Source organism: Artibeus jamaicensis, unplaced genomic scaffold (genome assembly GCF_021234435.1).
Source record: "Artibeus jamaicensis isolate MK-2021 breed Jamaican fruit bat unplaced genomic scaffold, CSHL_Jam_final contig_2259, whole genome shotgun sequence".
NCBI classification, from domain to species: Eukaryota; Metazoa; Chordata; class Mammalia; order Chiroptera; family Phyllostomidae; genus Artibeus; species Artibeus jamaicensis.
The window spans coordinates 2751650-2769690 of NW_026521468.1; the positions used below are offsets into that span (position 1 = coordinate 2751650).

General features: G+C 37.9%; 1 protein-coding gene across 1 annotated transcript; it reads left to right on the forward strand.

Moving 5' to 3' along the window:
- The first annotated feature begins 2288 nt into the window (after positions 1-2288).
- On the forward strand, positions 2289-17556 carry MEIOC (meiosis specific with coiled-coil domain). The gene is made up of 8 exons (XM_037162121.2): positions 2289-2354; positions 2742-2876; positions 7009-7166; positions 9582-9686; positions 10983-12846; positions 13299-13433; positions 16521-16701; positions 17330-17556. The coding sequence occupies exons 1-8, from the start codon at positions 2289-2291 to the stop codon at positions 17554-17556; spliced, it is 2871 nt and encodes a 956-aa protein (XP_037018016.2).
- The last annotated feature ends 485 nt before the right edge of the window (positions 17557-18041 follow it).

Below are 18041 nucleotides of genomic sequence, written 5' to 3' on the forward strand. Positions count from 1 at the left end.
CAAATGAGACAGTATGATCTCAAAACAATGAATAGAAGACTTGAATAGTTCTCCAACATCATTAGCCATAAGAAAATACAAAACAAAACCACGAGGAGGTACTGCATCACACCTTCTAGAATGGCTGTTTTGTCTTCAAAAAATGAAATAACAAATGTTGGTGAGGATATGGAAAAATTGAAACCCTGAGGCTTTGCTGGTTGTATTGTAAAATGGTGCAATGCTGTGAAAAATAGTTTGGCATTCCTCAAAATGTCAAGCAGAATTACCATATAACCCAACAATTCCATTCCTATATGGAATATGTCCAAGAGAATTGGAAGAAGAAAAAAAAAGAAAAGAAAACCAAACAGATAGTTGTATATAACGTTCATAGCAGTGGTATTCACAATATTGAAAAGGTGAAAACAATCCAAATTTCCGTCAATTGATGAATGGATAACCAAATGTGGTATATACATACAGTGGAATATTATTCAACCATAAAAAGGAATGAAGTTCTCACACATGCAACAGCATGGATGAAACTTGATATTATGTAAATGAAATAAGACAGCCACAAAAGAACAAATATTGTATGATTCCTCTTACATGAGGTGCCTAGAATAGACAAGTTCATAGAGGTTACCAGGGGTTGAGGATAGGGGAAATGGGGAAGTATTGTTCATTGGGTACAGAGTTTCTCTTTGGGATAGTAAAAATTATGGAAATGGATAGTGATGATAGTTGTACAACACTGTGAATCTACTAGATGCCAATGAACTCTACTAGATGCCAATCATTTGAAAATGATTAAAATGGTAAATCTTATGTATATCTTACAATAAAAAATACATAAAGAGATTCATAGTGTTTCAAATTGTTCTGGGTACTATGAGAGAGAGAGAGAGAGAGAGAGAGAGAGGCATAGAAAACAGTAAGTTCTCAATGAAACAAGGGGAAATGAGCTCCATCTCTGCAATTTGAAGGGTGAGATAGAAAAAGCCGTGTCACTAGGTCCACTTTCTAAAATCCAAACTGAGATCTGAAATAACTATCGGGATGATATGGTCCAACACTTGTCCCCCCTACCCTATTTCTAATTTGTGCCTGAGTTAGAACCTCTTCCACCTAAAAGAGTGCTTCTCAAGGTTTTTTTGTTTGTTTGTTTGTTTGTTTACTTTTAGAAAGAGGAGAAGGAGAGAGGGAGCGAGAGAGACACCAATTTGTTGTTTCACTTATTTATGCATTCACTGGTTGGTTCTTACACGTGCCCTGACCAGGGATGGAACCCACAACCTTAACATATGGGGACAATGTTCCAACCAACTGAGCTACCCAGCCAAATATAAACACCCTAAAAGGTGCTTATTATGTTTCTTTTATCATCTTCAATATTTCAACCCACAATTTTTTCAGCATTATCTGGAGACAAAACCTTGCATTTTTCTGAAATACCACATCCCAAAATGGGACTGCCAGTGTAAATGGCTTGTTCTGTGCAAATCAAAGTGAACTTTGTTGAATTAGTTACATTGACACCCAAATGCCTTCACCCCCACTGCCGCCCCGGACCGAGGACGGATGTCCCTCGGAAGGGAGGTTCCCAACAACACCGAACTCTACAAACGGGCATGAGTCTATTATTCTCCAGGAGGTTCCAAAGAATTCCAGGATTTGGGGTCCCCAAGGGGCAAAAATAAAATGATGGCACAAGGTGGGCAGCAGATACGTTTACGATTATAAAGCAGCTGCCGAAGGAGTTTCCAAATCCCTCGACCACTTCGCTCACTTGTCTCACCCAGCTAAAACCGCATTCCGGCCCCCCATGCTCCGCCCCTTTACTGCCCCACTAGCCAATCTTCGGGCCGGTGCTTTCCCGTTCGGGCCAATCCTGAACCCGTTTACTCTGAGCGGGAAAGGCTCAAAAGCTGCGAGAGAACGACGGCGGCTAACCGCCCCCTCCAGGCCTTGTCTCTGGGCGGCGAAGGGTAGCAGGCTCTGGGGGCGGTTGCCCATTGGCTGGGTAGCGGGCCAATGAGGGGGTGTGAGGCGGGGGCGGGTCTCACAGGAGGGGGCCAGTCACGGCCGGCTGGTACCGGGTCGCGAGCCGGGGTCGGCAATGTAACGGCCTCTCCCCCTGACCTCGTTCCTCGCTCTGACCCCTCCACCCACAGACCCGCTCCAGGCAGCGCCGGGGGCGGTGGCGGCGGCAGCGGCGGGTGCGGGCTGAGGGAGCCGGGCCTCGACGCCCCCCTCACCCCCGGGCCCCAGGAGCTGTACCGAGTCCCGGAGGGGCTGGGGGACCCATGGAGGTGAGAGGCGGACACCGCGGGCGGCCCCCTCACCCCCCAGGCCTAAGGGAGGGACTCGAGGTAACCGGTGGGGACGGTCAGACGGGGAGGACGGCGACGGTGAGGAGCGGCTGAGGGGCGGGCGGTCCGCAGGCGCGGTTCTGTGGAGAGGCGGCCCCGGGCCGGGAGGGGCAGGTCTGTGGCGCGGAGCCCCGACGGGCCGGGCGGGGTTCGGGGCGCCGCTGAGGGGACGGGTTGCGGGGGGGACGGGAGGCGGCCGCGGCGGCCCCGGGGCCCCGGGCGGTGCGGACGGGGCGGGCGCGGCGGCCCCCGAGGGCGGGCCCGCGGACGGCGGGGCCGAGGGAATCCCGGGGACGCGAGCGCGGACTCCGCGGCGGCGGCGTCGGTGCCCTGGGCGGGCTTCGCCCTGCGTGATGTCTCTGTCGCCTCTCCTGTCCCTCCGTGCAGCCCAAGGTGGCGTTCCGCGGAGGTGCGAACCGCTGCTTGAACCTGTGCGCCGACGCGGGCGGCAGACTAACGGATGTGTTCAACGGCGTGCTGCTGCCCGGCTCCGCGGCCTTCTACGACTGCTGCAAAGCGCAGGTGCTCCGCGGCGCCCGGGGAGGGGCCGGCGGCCGGCGTCGGGCCGGTCGGGGCGCACGGGGTTCCGGGGAAGCGACGCCCGCGGGAGTGTGGTTGGGGGGCCACGGGGGTCCCGACTTACAGGTTCACGTGGCTCTATGGCGTTTTAATTTGAACGCTTCGCCTAAAGTGCCCGTGGTGCGCTCCAGTGCGATGTGCTTGTGATTGGGTAATAAAAAAAGGGGGGGGGGCAGGGCGTTATTTGTGCCAGACTCTGTATATATATTTTTAACTGGTTCTTGTTTTCATTGTGTCTTCAATGATGTGGGAAATGTAAGAAAATCCGTATTTCCTCAGTGACCTCAAAATATTTTTTCCCTTTAAACGTGTAAGTCGGCACAAACCTACTTTTGAGAGTTTCAAGGTGAAATTATTCTGGCTTTAACGATGCCCTACATTACGTGCTCCCTTGTGCTGCCTTTTGCCTCACCTCAAATATTTCATTTCGTTAGTCATATTAAGGCAATGTAAGTTATTTTCATTTGAAATGATTTAAGCAGGACATCAGTGTGGACATGGTTATATTCTTGATATAATAATATCCTGAAAAAAAGTTATTTAATCCCCATCACAGCCTCATAAAATACGCTCACTGTGCTGAGAGAGTGAGGCCCAGACTGAAATTATGGAACGGAGAGCTGGATTTGGGCCCCAAATGACAAAGCCCACGTGGAACCCAGGTCTTGTCGCTGCCAAGACCAGCATTCCACCACTCTCTCTGATGTTTACGTCACTGCTAAAATTTGAGTTTACTTTCCGTTGTTTTTTTTTAACTTTTTTTTATTGATTATGCCATTACATTTGCTCTATTCCCCCCCTCCATTCCCCTCCACCCTGCATACCCCTCCCCCACCATTTCCCTCTTTAGTTCATGAACACGTGTCTCAAATTCTTACTTTCAGTTGTTTTAAGCATATCAAGGATGTAAGGGTCTGTTTTGCAATTAACCTAGGTCTAATAAATATGCCAACCCCACACATTTGCATATTTAATGTCTGTAAATGTTTTAAGTGAAAAGGATCCAGAAATATAAAGGATAATTATGTTTGAATCCACCACATTGCTTTAATTGCTTATTTTATCCTGGAATACAAAATTTAAATCAATCTTTTAAAAGGACCTAGTTTTCTAATACTCAAAACTTATTTAAAAAGGTGAAATAAAAATGAAAAAATAAAATAAAAAGTAGAAATGTGAAGTATACTTGACAGTATATTCCCAAAATATATTTAGTTTCCAGTACCCTTTACCTTATTTGATACTACATAATCTGAAAATGCTCCTTTTGTTTAAGCAATTGTTTTTAAAAGATGAACAATTATTTACATCACTTTGGACACCTTACCTAGAAGAGAGTTAAAGTAGATCTATAATAAAAACTTCAGAACTAAAAGAATAAAATTATGAAAGATCCTAAAGACAGAAGTCTTTGTAAGAGTTACTAACATCTGGAAAGGTAGTTTTTAGTGGCACTCAGCAAAAATTTTCCTGTGCCTTAGTTTCCTCAGCTTCAGAAGAGTCATGATGTTGTAAATAAGCTATAAACAAGAAGATCGTGCATAGATTTTAAATAACATCACAACCAGAATTCAAACAAATGGTTGTGAAATATTTGAGATTCTTGAGATGGATGATTGAAAGGTATTAATTTTTAGGCCCTGGCTGGTGTAGCTCAGTGGATTGAGCACAGGCCTGCGAACCAAAAGGTCACCTGTTCAATTCCCAGTCAGGGCACATGTCTGTCTCTCTCCTTTGCTTCTCCTGTGTCTAAAAGTAAATAAAATCTTTAAAAAAAGAAAGGTATTAATTTTCAAAACTTTATATTTTTTAAGATTTTATTTACTTATTTTCAGAGAAGGGAAGGGAGGGAAAAAGAGAGGGAGAGAAACTTTAATGTGTGGTTGTCTGTTACATGCTCCCCACCGGGACCTGGCCCACAACCCAGGCATGTGCCCTAACTGGGAATTGAACTTTGGTTCATAGGCGGCACTCAGTCCACTGAGCCACTCCAGCCAGGGCTAATTTTCATATTTTATTGGTATAGCATAAACTCAATATTGTATGTTTAAAATGTTGTTTTACAATGATTTCTGAATAAGATAAAAATTCAGAAATAGTTTGATTTAACTATGTCTTTTAATATAAATTTTGATTAAGAGAATAAAAGTAATTTTAATTTTTTTGTGAAGATTATATTCTCTGTAAGTACAGGGTGGAGCAAAAGTAGCTTTACAGTTTGTATGGAAAATAATACAATAATAAATAATACGACAAAAATAAACTGTGTTTAGTGTACTCACAACTGTAAACCTCCTTTGCTCCATGTTGTATGAGAAAACATTTCTACAGTGTTATATCTAAATCCTTATAGTCACTACATCTCAGGTTTTAGTAGTTCCTTACTTGGATGGAGAATTAAAAATTCTGAACCTACAATTTTAGACTTCTTTAAAGAAGCATTTTCTAGGAAAAAAACCACCAAATGTTTAATCTTTTATTGTTTATTAAATTCATTCTGTTTCAAGTAGTTCAAATTATTTTCACTGCTCTTCAGTCCTTTTTGGAAGGAGACAGGATTTTAAGTAATTAAAATCTTAAAATTCAAACTTTTTACCTTATTTAGTCAAAGTTCATTGTAGAAATGTTCACCAGAAAGAAAAATTAACTGGTATTTTTCTTCTAATTACAGTAATACCTTTTAAAAAATATTTTATTTATTTATTTTTTTAGAGCGAGGAGAAGGAAGGGAGGAGAGGGAAGGAAACACCTATATGAGAGAAACACTGATCTGATCGGGGACTGAACCTGTAATCCAGGCATGTGCCCTGACTGGGAATCAAACCTGGGACCCTTTGGTTCACAGGCCAGCACTCAAACCACTGAGCCACACCAGCCAGGGCAAAGATACTGTTTTAAAAAGCAGTAATAATAACATTATTCTTACTCTAGAATAATAGTAAAAAGGCCTTCAGTTGGGTTTTAGTTCTGTTACCTATGGGCAAAGTAACTTGTAGCCTCAGTTTTCTCATTTTTAAAATAGAATACCCAGAGCTGACCCATGTGGCTCAGCTGGTTAGGCATTGTCCTGCAAAGAAAAGGTTGCAGGTTTGATTCCTGGTTAGGGCACATGCCTGGTTTGTGGGGTTTGGTCCCCAGTTGGGGCATTTAGGAGAGGCAGCTGATTGATGTTTCTCTCTCACATTGATTTTTCTCTCCCTCTCTCCTTCCCTTCTCTCTAAAAATAAATAAATAGAAAAATTTAAAAATAAAATAGAATACCCATGTCACAAGATTAACTAAATACAATAATGTATTGAAATTTGTTAGAAATTCTACATAAATGTACATTCACTTTTTAAAAAAAAACATTCAGGATATTAAGACTAAGTTTTGTAAATGTTTTATGAAAAATAACGTTGCTAGTGTTCACATTATGTTCATCACTTCAAAAAATTAAAACTGCAACAATGGTAGGCGTTTTATACTAGTTATAAGCAATAACTACCAGCAGGGGTTAGGTTAGATCTGCCAAATGCTTATTTTTGTAAAAAAAAAAAATTATTGGGCCCTGGCTGGTGTAGCTCAGTGGATTGAGCGCGGGCCTGCGGACCAGACCATCATGGTTTGATTCCCAGTCAGGGCACATGCCTGGGTTGCAGGCCAGTTCCCCCAGCAGGGGACACATGAGAGGCAACCATACATGGACATTTCTCTCCTGTCCTTCCCTTCCCCTCTAAAGATAAACAAATAAAATCTTTTTAAAATATTTAAATAAAATAAAAAATAAAATCTTTAGAAAAATTGTATATCTTTAAAAATATTGGAATACAGCCACATCCATTTGTTTACATATTGTCTATGGTTTCTATAGGGACCCTAACAGTCAGCAAACCCTAGTATTATTATTTGACCCTTTACAGAAAAAATGTGCTAACCCCTAGTATAAGGTACGCTTCAATGGCTGTCTACATTTGATTTTGTCTCCCAAATGTTATGCGTGTTATTTTCTCCAATTTCTTATGACCCCACTAATATTCTATAATAAATGTAGTTTTGATGTGTCCAGTACATGAGCATTTCTTTAAAATTTCAGAGTGAAGACAATGTTGACCTAAGGCAGACCTATACTCCACTTTCTTCATCAACAGAATATGCAAGTTCTGTAGATTCTTCACTTTTCTATGCACCATGGTCTACTTATGGAGATGATGTTAAGCAGCCTTCTAATTCTCAGATTAATGTAAAGAACAGGTAAATTAATAAACTATATTTCTCACGCTAACCGAAGTGTTGATTACATGGGAACCCAGTTGTATTAGCTCTTTGTTTCTTATATCAACATTTTAATTTAATTCTGTTTTTAATTTTTGTTATGGCATAGTTCTATGTTTACCATGCTTTTAGGAAATCCTAAATTGGGCATATGTATATGCTCAATTATATGTATGTAATTTTTAGCATATTACTATTTTTTATTCATTAGAGATACCTTTAGTGAGTGAATCTTAAATTCCTTTTATGAAAGACATATAAATGAGTTAGAACTTTAGATCTCTTTCTTCATTCAGTTCTAAATTTTCAGTAATTTTTTCCTTCACCGAGTATACAATAAACATGATTTATAAGATACTTGTAATTATTTTTCTGTGCAATTCTACAAATAAGAGACTACTCATACCAGATTCTCTCCTAGTGGAGATATTAGCATTAACATAACAAAGGCAAACGTCATCCCTGCCTTTATACATTTTCCAATACTAATGATGATGACAACCTGCCAGGCACTACAAGTATAGTGAGGTTGAAAAGAGGTAAGATATTATGGAAACCTATTGCAAAGAAAAGCCTAGGGAGTGACATTTATCTTTATTTTAATTATATGTAAGGGAGCATTTGATAGAAGTTGATGCATCTTTAGTTTAAGCAGAAAATAATTATTTTAAAAATCTTATTAAAAAAATCACTAAAATTTGTGGTAAATTTTCTATACAGTGATTTTATTAGAAAGATTATGTAATATATAATCTTAAAAAGCAAATATTTTTTAACTTGTAGCTGTTGGATTGAAAAAATTAAGGTTTTCCAGGCCCTGGCCGGATAGCTCAATTGGTTAGAGCATCATCCCAATATCCTCAGTTGGCTAGAGCATCGTCCCAATACCCCAAGGTTGTGAGTTTTATCCCTTGTCAGGGTACATACCAAAATCAACCAAAGAATCCATAATGAAATAGAAAACAAATCAATGTTTTTCTCGTTCTCTTCTCTCTAAAATCAATAAATTTTTTAAAAAGACTTTATAAAAATATATAAAGAAAAGCAGAAGTCCACCTTAAACCTGCCTCCCCACCTCCCAATAACAACGGACAGTTTAGTATATATAACATGACTATATTTAGATATATACTAATATTATATAGAAACTTTATATTAAATATTTGTTGAAATAATATGATGTAGTGGAAAAAGACCATTTGTTTAGCAAGTAAAATTTTGGTAAATCATATGTCCTTGCAAAATACAAGTTTCTTTTTTCTAAAGATTTATTTATTTTCAGAGAGAGGGAAAGGGAGGGAGAAAGAGAAGAAGAGAAACATCATGCGTGGGAGAAGTATCAATCGGTTGCCTCTCACTTGTTCCCAACTGGGGACCTGGCCCACAACCCAGGCATGTGCTCTGACTAGGAATCAAACGAGCAGCCTTTTGGTTTGTAGGCCAGTGCTCAATCCACCAAACCACACAAGCCAGGCACAAATTTCTTAGTATCTCAAATGATCGGTCATTAAAGAGCTGAATGATTACTAATACTTGCCCATCTCATATTATGAAGATCAGTGAAATGTTTGAGTGTTATGCAAATGTGTAAAATATTTTTTATTTCTAAAATATCCTAACAGTATTAAAAGTTAAAAACAACATATGAGAAAATAAGAAGTTATCATTTAAAACAACGTGTTCTAGGAACAAATTACCCAAAATCCATAGGAGGTAAAAAGGCACAAATTTTCCATCTTCTTATCATTTTTACATTTTGTATTATTTAGACAGTGTTAGTAACCAGGTAGAATATCAGGTACATGGAAATCCAGTCACCTCTTTGGCGAGGATTTAGAGAGCCCCTGGGTTTATTACATTTAAGGGACAACTGCAATATTGCTGGGGTATCTAGGATGATCACATCACATTTTACTTTCTAATTCAACAGTTAGCATAAAGAGACACAAAAGAGCAACATAGTATAAAGAGCAACAGGTTCATATGGTTTTCAAATCACAAATCAAAAATCTGAGCAAGTGTTGATTAAAGGATGTAAAATGGGACTGGACTTCCTTTCAGGAGCAGCCACAGTGCCAAGCATCATAGGTCAGAGATTTATATTTTGGTCACCTATAATGAATGGCATTTGTTTTAGAGAAATAAAAGGTAAGCATACATTGTGAACTAGACAGAGGACTTGAAATGAAGGAAAAATGTTTATATAGCATAGACAGTAAGCTAAAGTGAACATTATTCTTGAGTTCTTGTTCCCGTTTTATTTGAAATTAAGGTTTATATTCAATCCAAATATTTTGTAGAAAATAATGGTAGCGTAAGTCTGGAAACAGAAATCAATATGTTGTATTTCAGTGTGAGTAAAATAATTTACATGTGATATTCATTTATTTTTAGGATTCAGACAGACAGAAATGACTATGGCAGTGAAACAGATTTATATGGACTTGTATCTAATATTTTGGAAGAACAAGATAAATCACAGTCATATTTTGCTGATGGGTTAGTATATCATATAAGCTTCATAGTATATAGTAAGCTTCTGTACATTCACACAGAATGGGGCAAAATAGGTTTATAGTTATGAGTATACAAAGCAGTTTATTCTTGTGTTATCATCTATTATTGTATTGTTTTCCATACAAACAGCTGTAACCCTACCTTTGCCCCACCCTATATACTAAGTTATCCTATTCATTAACTTTTATTTTTACTTAATAGAGGATCATCTGACAGTAGACATCTTAATTCAAATACTTGTTTTTTTAGGAACCTAGATTTTGTTGAGGTCCTTGCATATAGTTGAAAGTTTCACTCTAAGGTTTATTTTTGAAAAAAGATTTTTTAAATTTATTTTTAGAGAGTGAGGAAGGAAGGAAGAAAGAGAGGGAGAGAAACATCAATGTGTGGCTGCCTCTTGCATGCCCCCCACTTGGGCATCAAACCAGTGAACTCCTAGGTTCGCAGGCCTGCACTCAGTCCACTGAGCCACACCAGCCAGGCTCTAGAGTTTAATTTGCTATTAAGAACTTTCAATTGGAAAATTATTCTTTCATAATTTAGAGCTATTTCGCTTGAGTTCATGAGCTAAAATTTGGCTTAAAGAGTATAAATTCCAAGGAGATTTTGTACATATATTCCAAAAAATAAAACTAACTTTTGCTGTGCAGAAATCCATATGGATTTTATTCATTTGGTAAAAACAATTTAAATATACATTAATTGTTTTTTGGGGTGTGAAAGCCATATTACCCAAATGTTCTGTTTCATAAATAGGGAAATATGCAGCACACATGTAACCAAATGAAAAATATTTTAATTTCAGTAGCAGTTTCAGCAAGACATCTTTTTGAAAAAACTGGTCAACAACACTGGTATTATGTAATAACTAATTAAAGGAAAAACTGACTTTGTTTTCTGCTACTTTAGATAAAATATTTATGTAAGACATACAGTCACCAGCCTCAGACCTTATTATTTAATGCCTCTTGGGAAAGTATAGCGAAGACATTAAGATGGAAATACCTATACTCATTAAGATGAGTACCTATTTTCATTAAGATGAAAATACCTATATATAGCAAAATACTATATGCTATATATCTATAGCATATAGCACATTTCAAGCAATAGAAAATTATTTGAATGTAATGGTAGCTCATAAGGCAAAGTTGGAAAGGATTAGAGAATGGTGAGGTGGGGCAAGATAAATGTTTTTGAAAACTTTTCCTACCTTCTCCACTGAGAACATAAAGCCTTAAAACCTAAATTGTAATTAAATATATTTACTTGTTCTAGGACCTGCTCCTCCAATTTAAAGTCAGTTTGGCCAATGAACACAAGATTTGCAGATCACCATGACCTGTTACCAGAAACCAAAAGGCCAGTAGATACAGCCATCTCTCAGCAAGCTTTTTATAGTGGTGAATCTGTGTCAGCAGTGGAAAAGCAATACCTGCATAATAGTAATTTCACGCCACAACAAAAAGTAGATGAACTTTATCATGGATTTACTGGTTTAGACCTTGAAGACCAATGGATGTACTCCTCTAGAAGTGATCATTCTAACTGTTACAATGTTCAGACAAATGATACAGCTAAAACAACATTCCAAGAATATCCATTTATCAAAAACTGTTTTACACCACAAGCTGGCCTGTCTGACATCATGAAAGAATCGGGACTTGATACTTACCCTTATGGAAGAGAGAAAATGTGTGTTAAAAGTCTTGAAGCACCATTACAGCAAAAAAGGGCAGAGATATTTCTTTCCCAGTTTAATAGATACAATGAAAATGCAGATTACTGTAGATACCCAGAATATGCTCATTCTAATAAGGCTAAGCTTAATAAGTGTTCAAATTTTAGTGTTCAGGATAGTAAAAAATTAGCCAGTGGCACACCTGAACCACCAACTGTAGAAACAGACACCTACGCAAAGTTATTTCAGGTTAAACCAGCAAATCAGAAAAAAATGGAAGAGAAAATACCTGACCAGCAGAATTTCACATTTCCAAAAACTACACCACACCTGACAGAAAAACAGTTTGTGAAGGAAGCAGCATTCACTGCTGATTTTGGCTTAAAATCAGAATATGGACTAAAACCTCATACAGTTTGTCCAGCTAATAATGATTTTGCTAATGTCACAGAAAAGCAACAGTTCGCTAAAGCTGACCCGTCAAATTCCGAGTATTTTAAAACAGTGAATTTATTATCAAACTCAGCAACATCTTCAGGAGGTATCAATTTAAATAGGCCAAATTGGATGAATGTCCACACAAAAAATAACACTTCTATTCCTTATCGAAATCAAGGTAACTTGATGAAATTAAGTCATTTAAGTGCAGCTTCAAAAGGTTCTAACCATTCTTCAGATTTCCCCCAACTATCATCCACAAATTTAACTCCAAATGGCAATTTGTTTCAGAAGTACTGCCAAGAGAACCCTTCAGCATTTTCTAGTTTTGATTTCAATTATAATGGTGCAGAAAGAATTCACTCTGTCAATCACATGGAAGGACTGGCAAAGACTGTGGAAGAAAATCTCTTTGAATTTGTTACTGATAAAAAAATAAAGCAGCCAAACGGATTTTGTGATAACTATTCAGCTCAGCAGTATGGGATCATTGAAAATGTAAACAAACATAATTTTCAAGCTAAGCCCCAGAGTGGACATTACGATCCTGAGGAGGTTCCAAAGCATTTAGATGGCTTATCTGCAAATACATATCAAGACCTGTTGGAGGCACAGAGTCATTTTAATAGCCACAGACAGGGAAGTGGAGACAATAATATTAATAGTCGTGCGAATCGCACACAGGCGTCATGCTTTTCTAATTATATGATGGGAGATTTAAGGCATAATCAGAGTTTTCAACAACTTGGTTCAAATGGGTTTCCCCTAAGATCTACCCATCCATTTGGCCATTCAGTTGTTCCACTGTTGGATTCCTATGATTTGTTTTCTTATGATGACTTAAGCCATTTATACCCTTATTTTAATGATATGATGTATGGTGATAATTCCTTTTCTGGTTTTGTACCAACTTTTGGATTTCAAAGACCAATTAAAACTCGTAGTGGACCAGCCAGTGAACTTCATATTCGTCTAGAAGAGTGCTATGAACAATGGAGAGCATTAGAAAAGGAGAGAAAAAAGGTAACACAAAGCTATCCATTTAAGAGTGACTTGGTATATCCCCTCTGCCTATCCTCATTTTGTTTACCTTAGTGTACTTTGAGTACCTGCCTTATTTCAAAGCTAATTCTTAAGTCCATGGCTATAAGGAATTAATTAGGTGACTTCAAGACTGAAAAAGCTTGGGGTTAAAAAAATGTGGTACTTATGTAGTTTATTTTGCCAGTGAAATAGACTTTTTCTTTAACAGGTTAAAAGTTAATTTTTTGACTCTTTAAAGTATTAAACTGTGGAGTGTTCAGGTATTTTATTTGTATTAAATATGACAAAAATAAAATGGTTTGTATTTGCTGCCTTTTGATACCAAAACAGATTATTAAAGGAGTAATTTTCAATTTATTGTTTAGGCCTAAGAAATATTACAATTGAATCATATTTGGAAAAACACAGTTATGTAATTATATTTTTTACAGACTGAATTGGCCCTTGCCAAAAATTACCCAGGGAAAAAAGTATCCAGTACTAATAATACTCCAATTCCAAGGCTGACTTCCAACCCATCTAGAGTTGATCGCTTAATTGTGGATGAACTTCGAGAACAAGCCAGAGTAAGCTGTAAAAACTTTCAATAGTGGACTTCTAAATTGCTCAATAGATTTTTTTTTTCATTGCTTTGAGGGAGGGAGGGAGAGAGAGAAAACATTTGATAACACCCTGACCAGGGATTTGAAGCCTCAGCCTTTCAGTTTACTGAACGAAGTTCCAACCAATTGAGCCACACTGGCCAGTGCTAAATTTTTAAGACATTTCAGCAAGTTAGAATTCTAAAGGATTTTTAAGTTGCATTTATGTGTAACTCTCTGAAGTATATTCTTTTCTGTGTTTGGTCTTAGAGCTATGATTAATATTTAGGAAAGGGAAAATAGCCCCATTCAATTATTTAAAAAATGGGTTTAGTAATTTAAATGGTTCCTGTTCAAACCCAAATTGGCATTGGAGCTAATCCTCAACAGAGTTTTTTTCAAAGCAAAAACCATTTTGAATGGTATTTATAGGGAAAGTCCCATTTCTTAGTCACAGACTTTGTTTTCTAGCTTGATGAGCAAGTTGTGCTTGCATTATACAGGATGGTAAATTAATAGGGAATTACCATTATTTCATTCTTTCTTTTTTTAAAATTTATCTTTAGAAGAGAAGGGAAAGATAGAGGGAAAGAAATATCAATGTATGGTTGCTTCTCATGCATCCTCTGCTGGGAACTGGCCCCTACTGGGAACTGGCCCGCAACCCAGGCATGTGCCCTGACTGGGAATCAAACCGCGATCTTTTGGTTCGCAGGCCCGTGCTCAATCCACTGAGCTACACCAGCCAGGGCCATATTTCATTTTCTTAACACTGCACTGTTGAGTTATTCAACAAAAAGTATATTGATAAACTGAAGTATGTAGGTAAGCATAATTTTATGAAATAGCCTTGTTTGGGGAAAGTAGTATATCGCTCCAAATAAAATGTACAGATCCCTGACTGGTGTGGCTCAGTGGTTGAGTGCTGGCTTGCGAATCCAGGGGTCTCTGATTTGATTCCTATTCTGGGGTGCGTGCTTGGGTTGCAGGCCAGGTCCCCAGTGGGAGGTGACCACACGTTAAAGGAAAAAAATGTGCAGAATACTGATATTAAGTCGTTTTGTAATTTAATAAATGATTACTCCTATTATCTCTTTTGTAATTTCAGGATTTTCTAATCAACTTTAATAGAGTATGGTAATTTTTTTTCTTTTTTGACCTTCCTCTCTTAAAAAGTTAGAGTTTTCCAAGTAAAATTTGATGAGGATTCCTGAGAAAAAGCATGCAGTGGAATAGGTTGCTTCTATGATTGAATAAAAGCCATTTCAGGAATTAGAAAAATCAACATAAGAGTCTATTTTATTGAATATCATCAGTTCCGTTCTTTTACCATGTTGTCTTTAAAAATATATGAATTCTTTCAGAAAAGATTTATTTTACCTAGCTTTCAGCCTTGGTCAGTTGAGATTCTTTTATCAAATTTTTAAATTTATACAGTAGAAGTTATCAATGGTATAGTTAGATACTGACATGGATTACAGCCAGATGTTAATAAAAACTTCAGTTTTTTATTTTGTTTTCTTAAAACTATTCCAAGTTAAAATTCCTTTTTTCTCAGTTATATACTTGTCAGCAATAAATCAAAGGATTGCAAACTGTGGGTATTAAGAAATACATTTTATCAGCTTTGGAATATATCACATTAAATTAGGTTATTTTTATAGCTATTATAATAATTTTATCTATATTTAGCAACATTAGATCAATACACAAAGGGCAGAAATATTTTCACATATGCTCTTTTCTAGTTTGCTAGTTTTATAGAATTCTGAAAAGAACTCTTTTTAAAAGTCTATTAAGCCCTGGCTGGTGTGGCTTAGTGGATTGAGCACTGGTCTGTGAACTGAAATGTTGCCAGTTCAGTCTCCAGTCAGGGCACATGCCTGGGTTGTGGGGCTTGTAAGAGTCAACTGATTGATGTATTTCTCACACATTGATCTTTTTCTCCCTCCCTTCTCCTCTAAAAACAAATAAATAAAATTTTTTTTAAAGTTTATTAAAAATCACCAGTGTATCCCTGGCCACATGGCTGAGTTGGTTGGAGTATCATTCCATACACCAAAAGATTAACAGTTAGATCCTGGTCAGGGCACATACCTAGGTTGCAGGTTCCATCCCCAGTTGGGGCACACATGGGAGGCAACCAATCACAATTTCTCTCTCCCCCAACTGGTTGTCTCTCTCTGAAACCAGTAAGCATATCCTTGGTTGTTTCGCACTCACATCCATGTTTCTCTCTCTCTCTCTCTCTCCTCACTCCCTTAAATAAATAAACGGAATTTATTTAAAAATATGTTTATTCTTACATGCTTAAACTTAAGTCATGTTCAAAGTACTCTCCATTTGATGCAATACACCTATCAACGTTTTTTCCACTGCTCCAACCAGTTTTAGAACTTGTCAATTTTGATGATTTTAGTGCTTCTGCTACTTTTTGTTCCACATTGGCAAAATATTTCCTTTCGAGATTGGGTGAATAGGGAGGGTGGGGTACTGGAGTCATGCCATTTTTTGGTCAAAAACTTAACATTCCGCACGGTTGGGGCAGGTGCAGTGGTAAATCACCCATCATGAAATGAGCAAACACGTTGAAAGAGTCTCCAAAAAAATTCTCTGAAACCAAATGCAGCCTCTTTCAACAATTCCAGTTGGTACTCTGATAAGGATGGGTTCCTAGAACACTAACCTAGCTAGGAAAGCCTGCCCTCCCAGAGGTAACTGTTTTCTTCTTTCTGGGACCCCCCCTTCCACCTGATAGCTCAGTTGGTTAGAGCATCATCCCACTATGCCAAGGTTGCAGATTCAATCTGCCAGGGCACCTACAAGAAGCAACCAGTGAATGCATAAATAAGTGAAAACAACAAAATTGATGTTTATCGCTACTTTAAAAAAAAAAAGGTACAATAGACTGACTTTCTATCTTTGTTGCCTCCAACATGGTGTCAGGACATAATAAGCATTCAGTTATTTGACTATTACTGCTTTCTACTTCATTGAAGATTTGTTTTTACATAAGTTAATGACAGGCACTGTGGTTACCCGCCTTATCAAAATTTAAAATCTTTCCCTCAGGTTGTAACTCTACTAGGCAAAATGGAACGGCTTCGAAGCTCTCCCCTTCATGCCAATATCTCTACTGCTCTTGATAGACACTTGGAATCCATTCACATTGTACAGTCACGCAGAAAGGATGAAATTGTTAATGCTTCAAATCGGCAAAAGCAAGGAGTTCCTAGATGCCAGGATGACAGAGGTACAAATATTAATGTGTATTTTTTTATTTAATTTTTAGAGGGGAAGGGAGGAAGAAAGAGGGATAGAGGATAGAAATCATTGTAAGAGAAACATTGATTGGCTGCCTTCCATACTGGCTGCCTTCCCTCTGTGCCCTATCTGGGGACCAAACCTGCAACCCAAGCATGTGCCCTGACCAGGAATTGAACCGGTGACCCCTCATTTGCAGAATGATATCCAACTGAGCCACACAGGTCAGGTCTGCATATCCTATTCATAAGGCAGTGAGTTCATTTGAATGTTAATAAAATCAGATTCTAAAGTTAAAAGGTTGGATTTCTAAGATTTACACTTTAAAGAATTGGTAAATGATGCCCACATAATCTACTCCAAAAGTACCTTGCTCTGTTTAATTATAATTCTATCACAAAGTCTGTGTTCTACCGAAAGCATAGACATCATACGAGTCAGAAATAAAGCGTCAATACTGTACTTTTAAATGTTAAGAACTTTGATTAGCTTGGTCAATACCTATCCTTCTTTTCTAAAAATGTTTGATTATTTAGCAGCACAGTTCTGGGATTTAAGAGTTAAGGAAAATTTTAGTGGTGTCTAATGTCAACTGGCTCTGATTATTTCCTTTACAGATGTTTTTGCCCTTGCTTCAGCAATTAAAGAGATGTGCGTGGCTACTCGGAAGGCACGCACTACTCTGTGGTGTGCACTGCAGATGACCTTGCCAAAAACAGCCAATACAGCTGGCCAAACAGATGTGGAAAAAGCTTTACAAGATATAGTCAACTATGAAGATAAAGTCCGTGAAAGCATAAATAGTAATGCAATGAATCAGAGAGGTGATGCAAACAAACATTAAGGAAATGCCAGCAGAAAGAAAAAGCTGATAAGTAAATGTATCAAGACATGCTCAACAATTGTAATGAACTTGTCAAACTTGAAAATTCCAATGCATTTTCTTTCAGATTTAGAGTTAATACCTTAATGAAGTCTAACTTCTATTTAAAAATCTATTTAGAATGAATCAGATATAGTTTAAAGTGAACTCAGTTCAAGATGACTACTCTAGGAGTTGAGTGGTCAAAGATAAGTTTAAGTAAATTAAATATTTCCTAACTAAGTAAATTAAATATTTCCTAACATCTAAATATTGCTTAAACCCATTCTGCAGTGCAGGTAAATGCAAATGTGAAATTCTTCTAGAAGATGTTTCATTTAGGTCTGCCTTAGTAAGTATAATTCCAAATAATGAATCTAAATGACTGTAACCCAATTATGGCTACAGTCTAGTAACAGACAAGTTTTGATTGTGATATAAAAGTGTTTTCCTTACAAAACTGGATA

Excerpts from the sequence above, each read along its gene's own strand:
- MEIOC (XM_037162121.2), top strand. The coding sequence starts at position 2,289 with ATGGAGGTGAGAGGCGGACACCGCGGGCGGCCCCCTCACCCCCCAGGC. Across the intron at positions 13,434-16,520 it reads AACTTCGAGAACAAGCCAGA|GTTGTAACTCTACTAGGCAA; the intron begins GTAAGCTGTAAA and ends TCTTTCCCTCAG. Across the intron at positions 16,702-17,329 it reads TAGATGCCAGGATGACAGAG|ATGTTTTTGCCCTTGCTTCA; the intron begins GTACAAATATTA and ends TTTCCTTTACAG.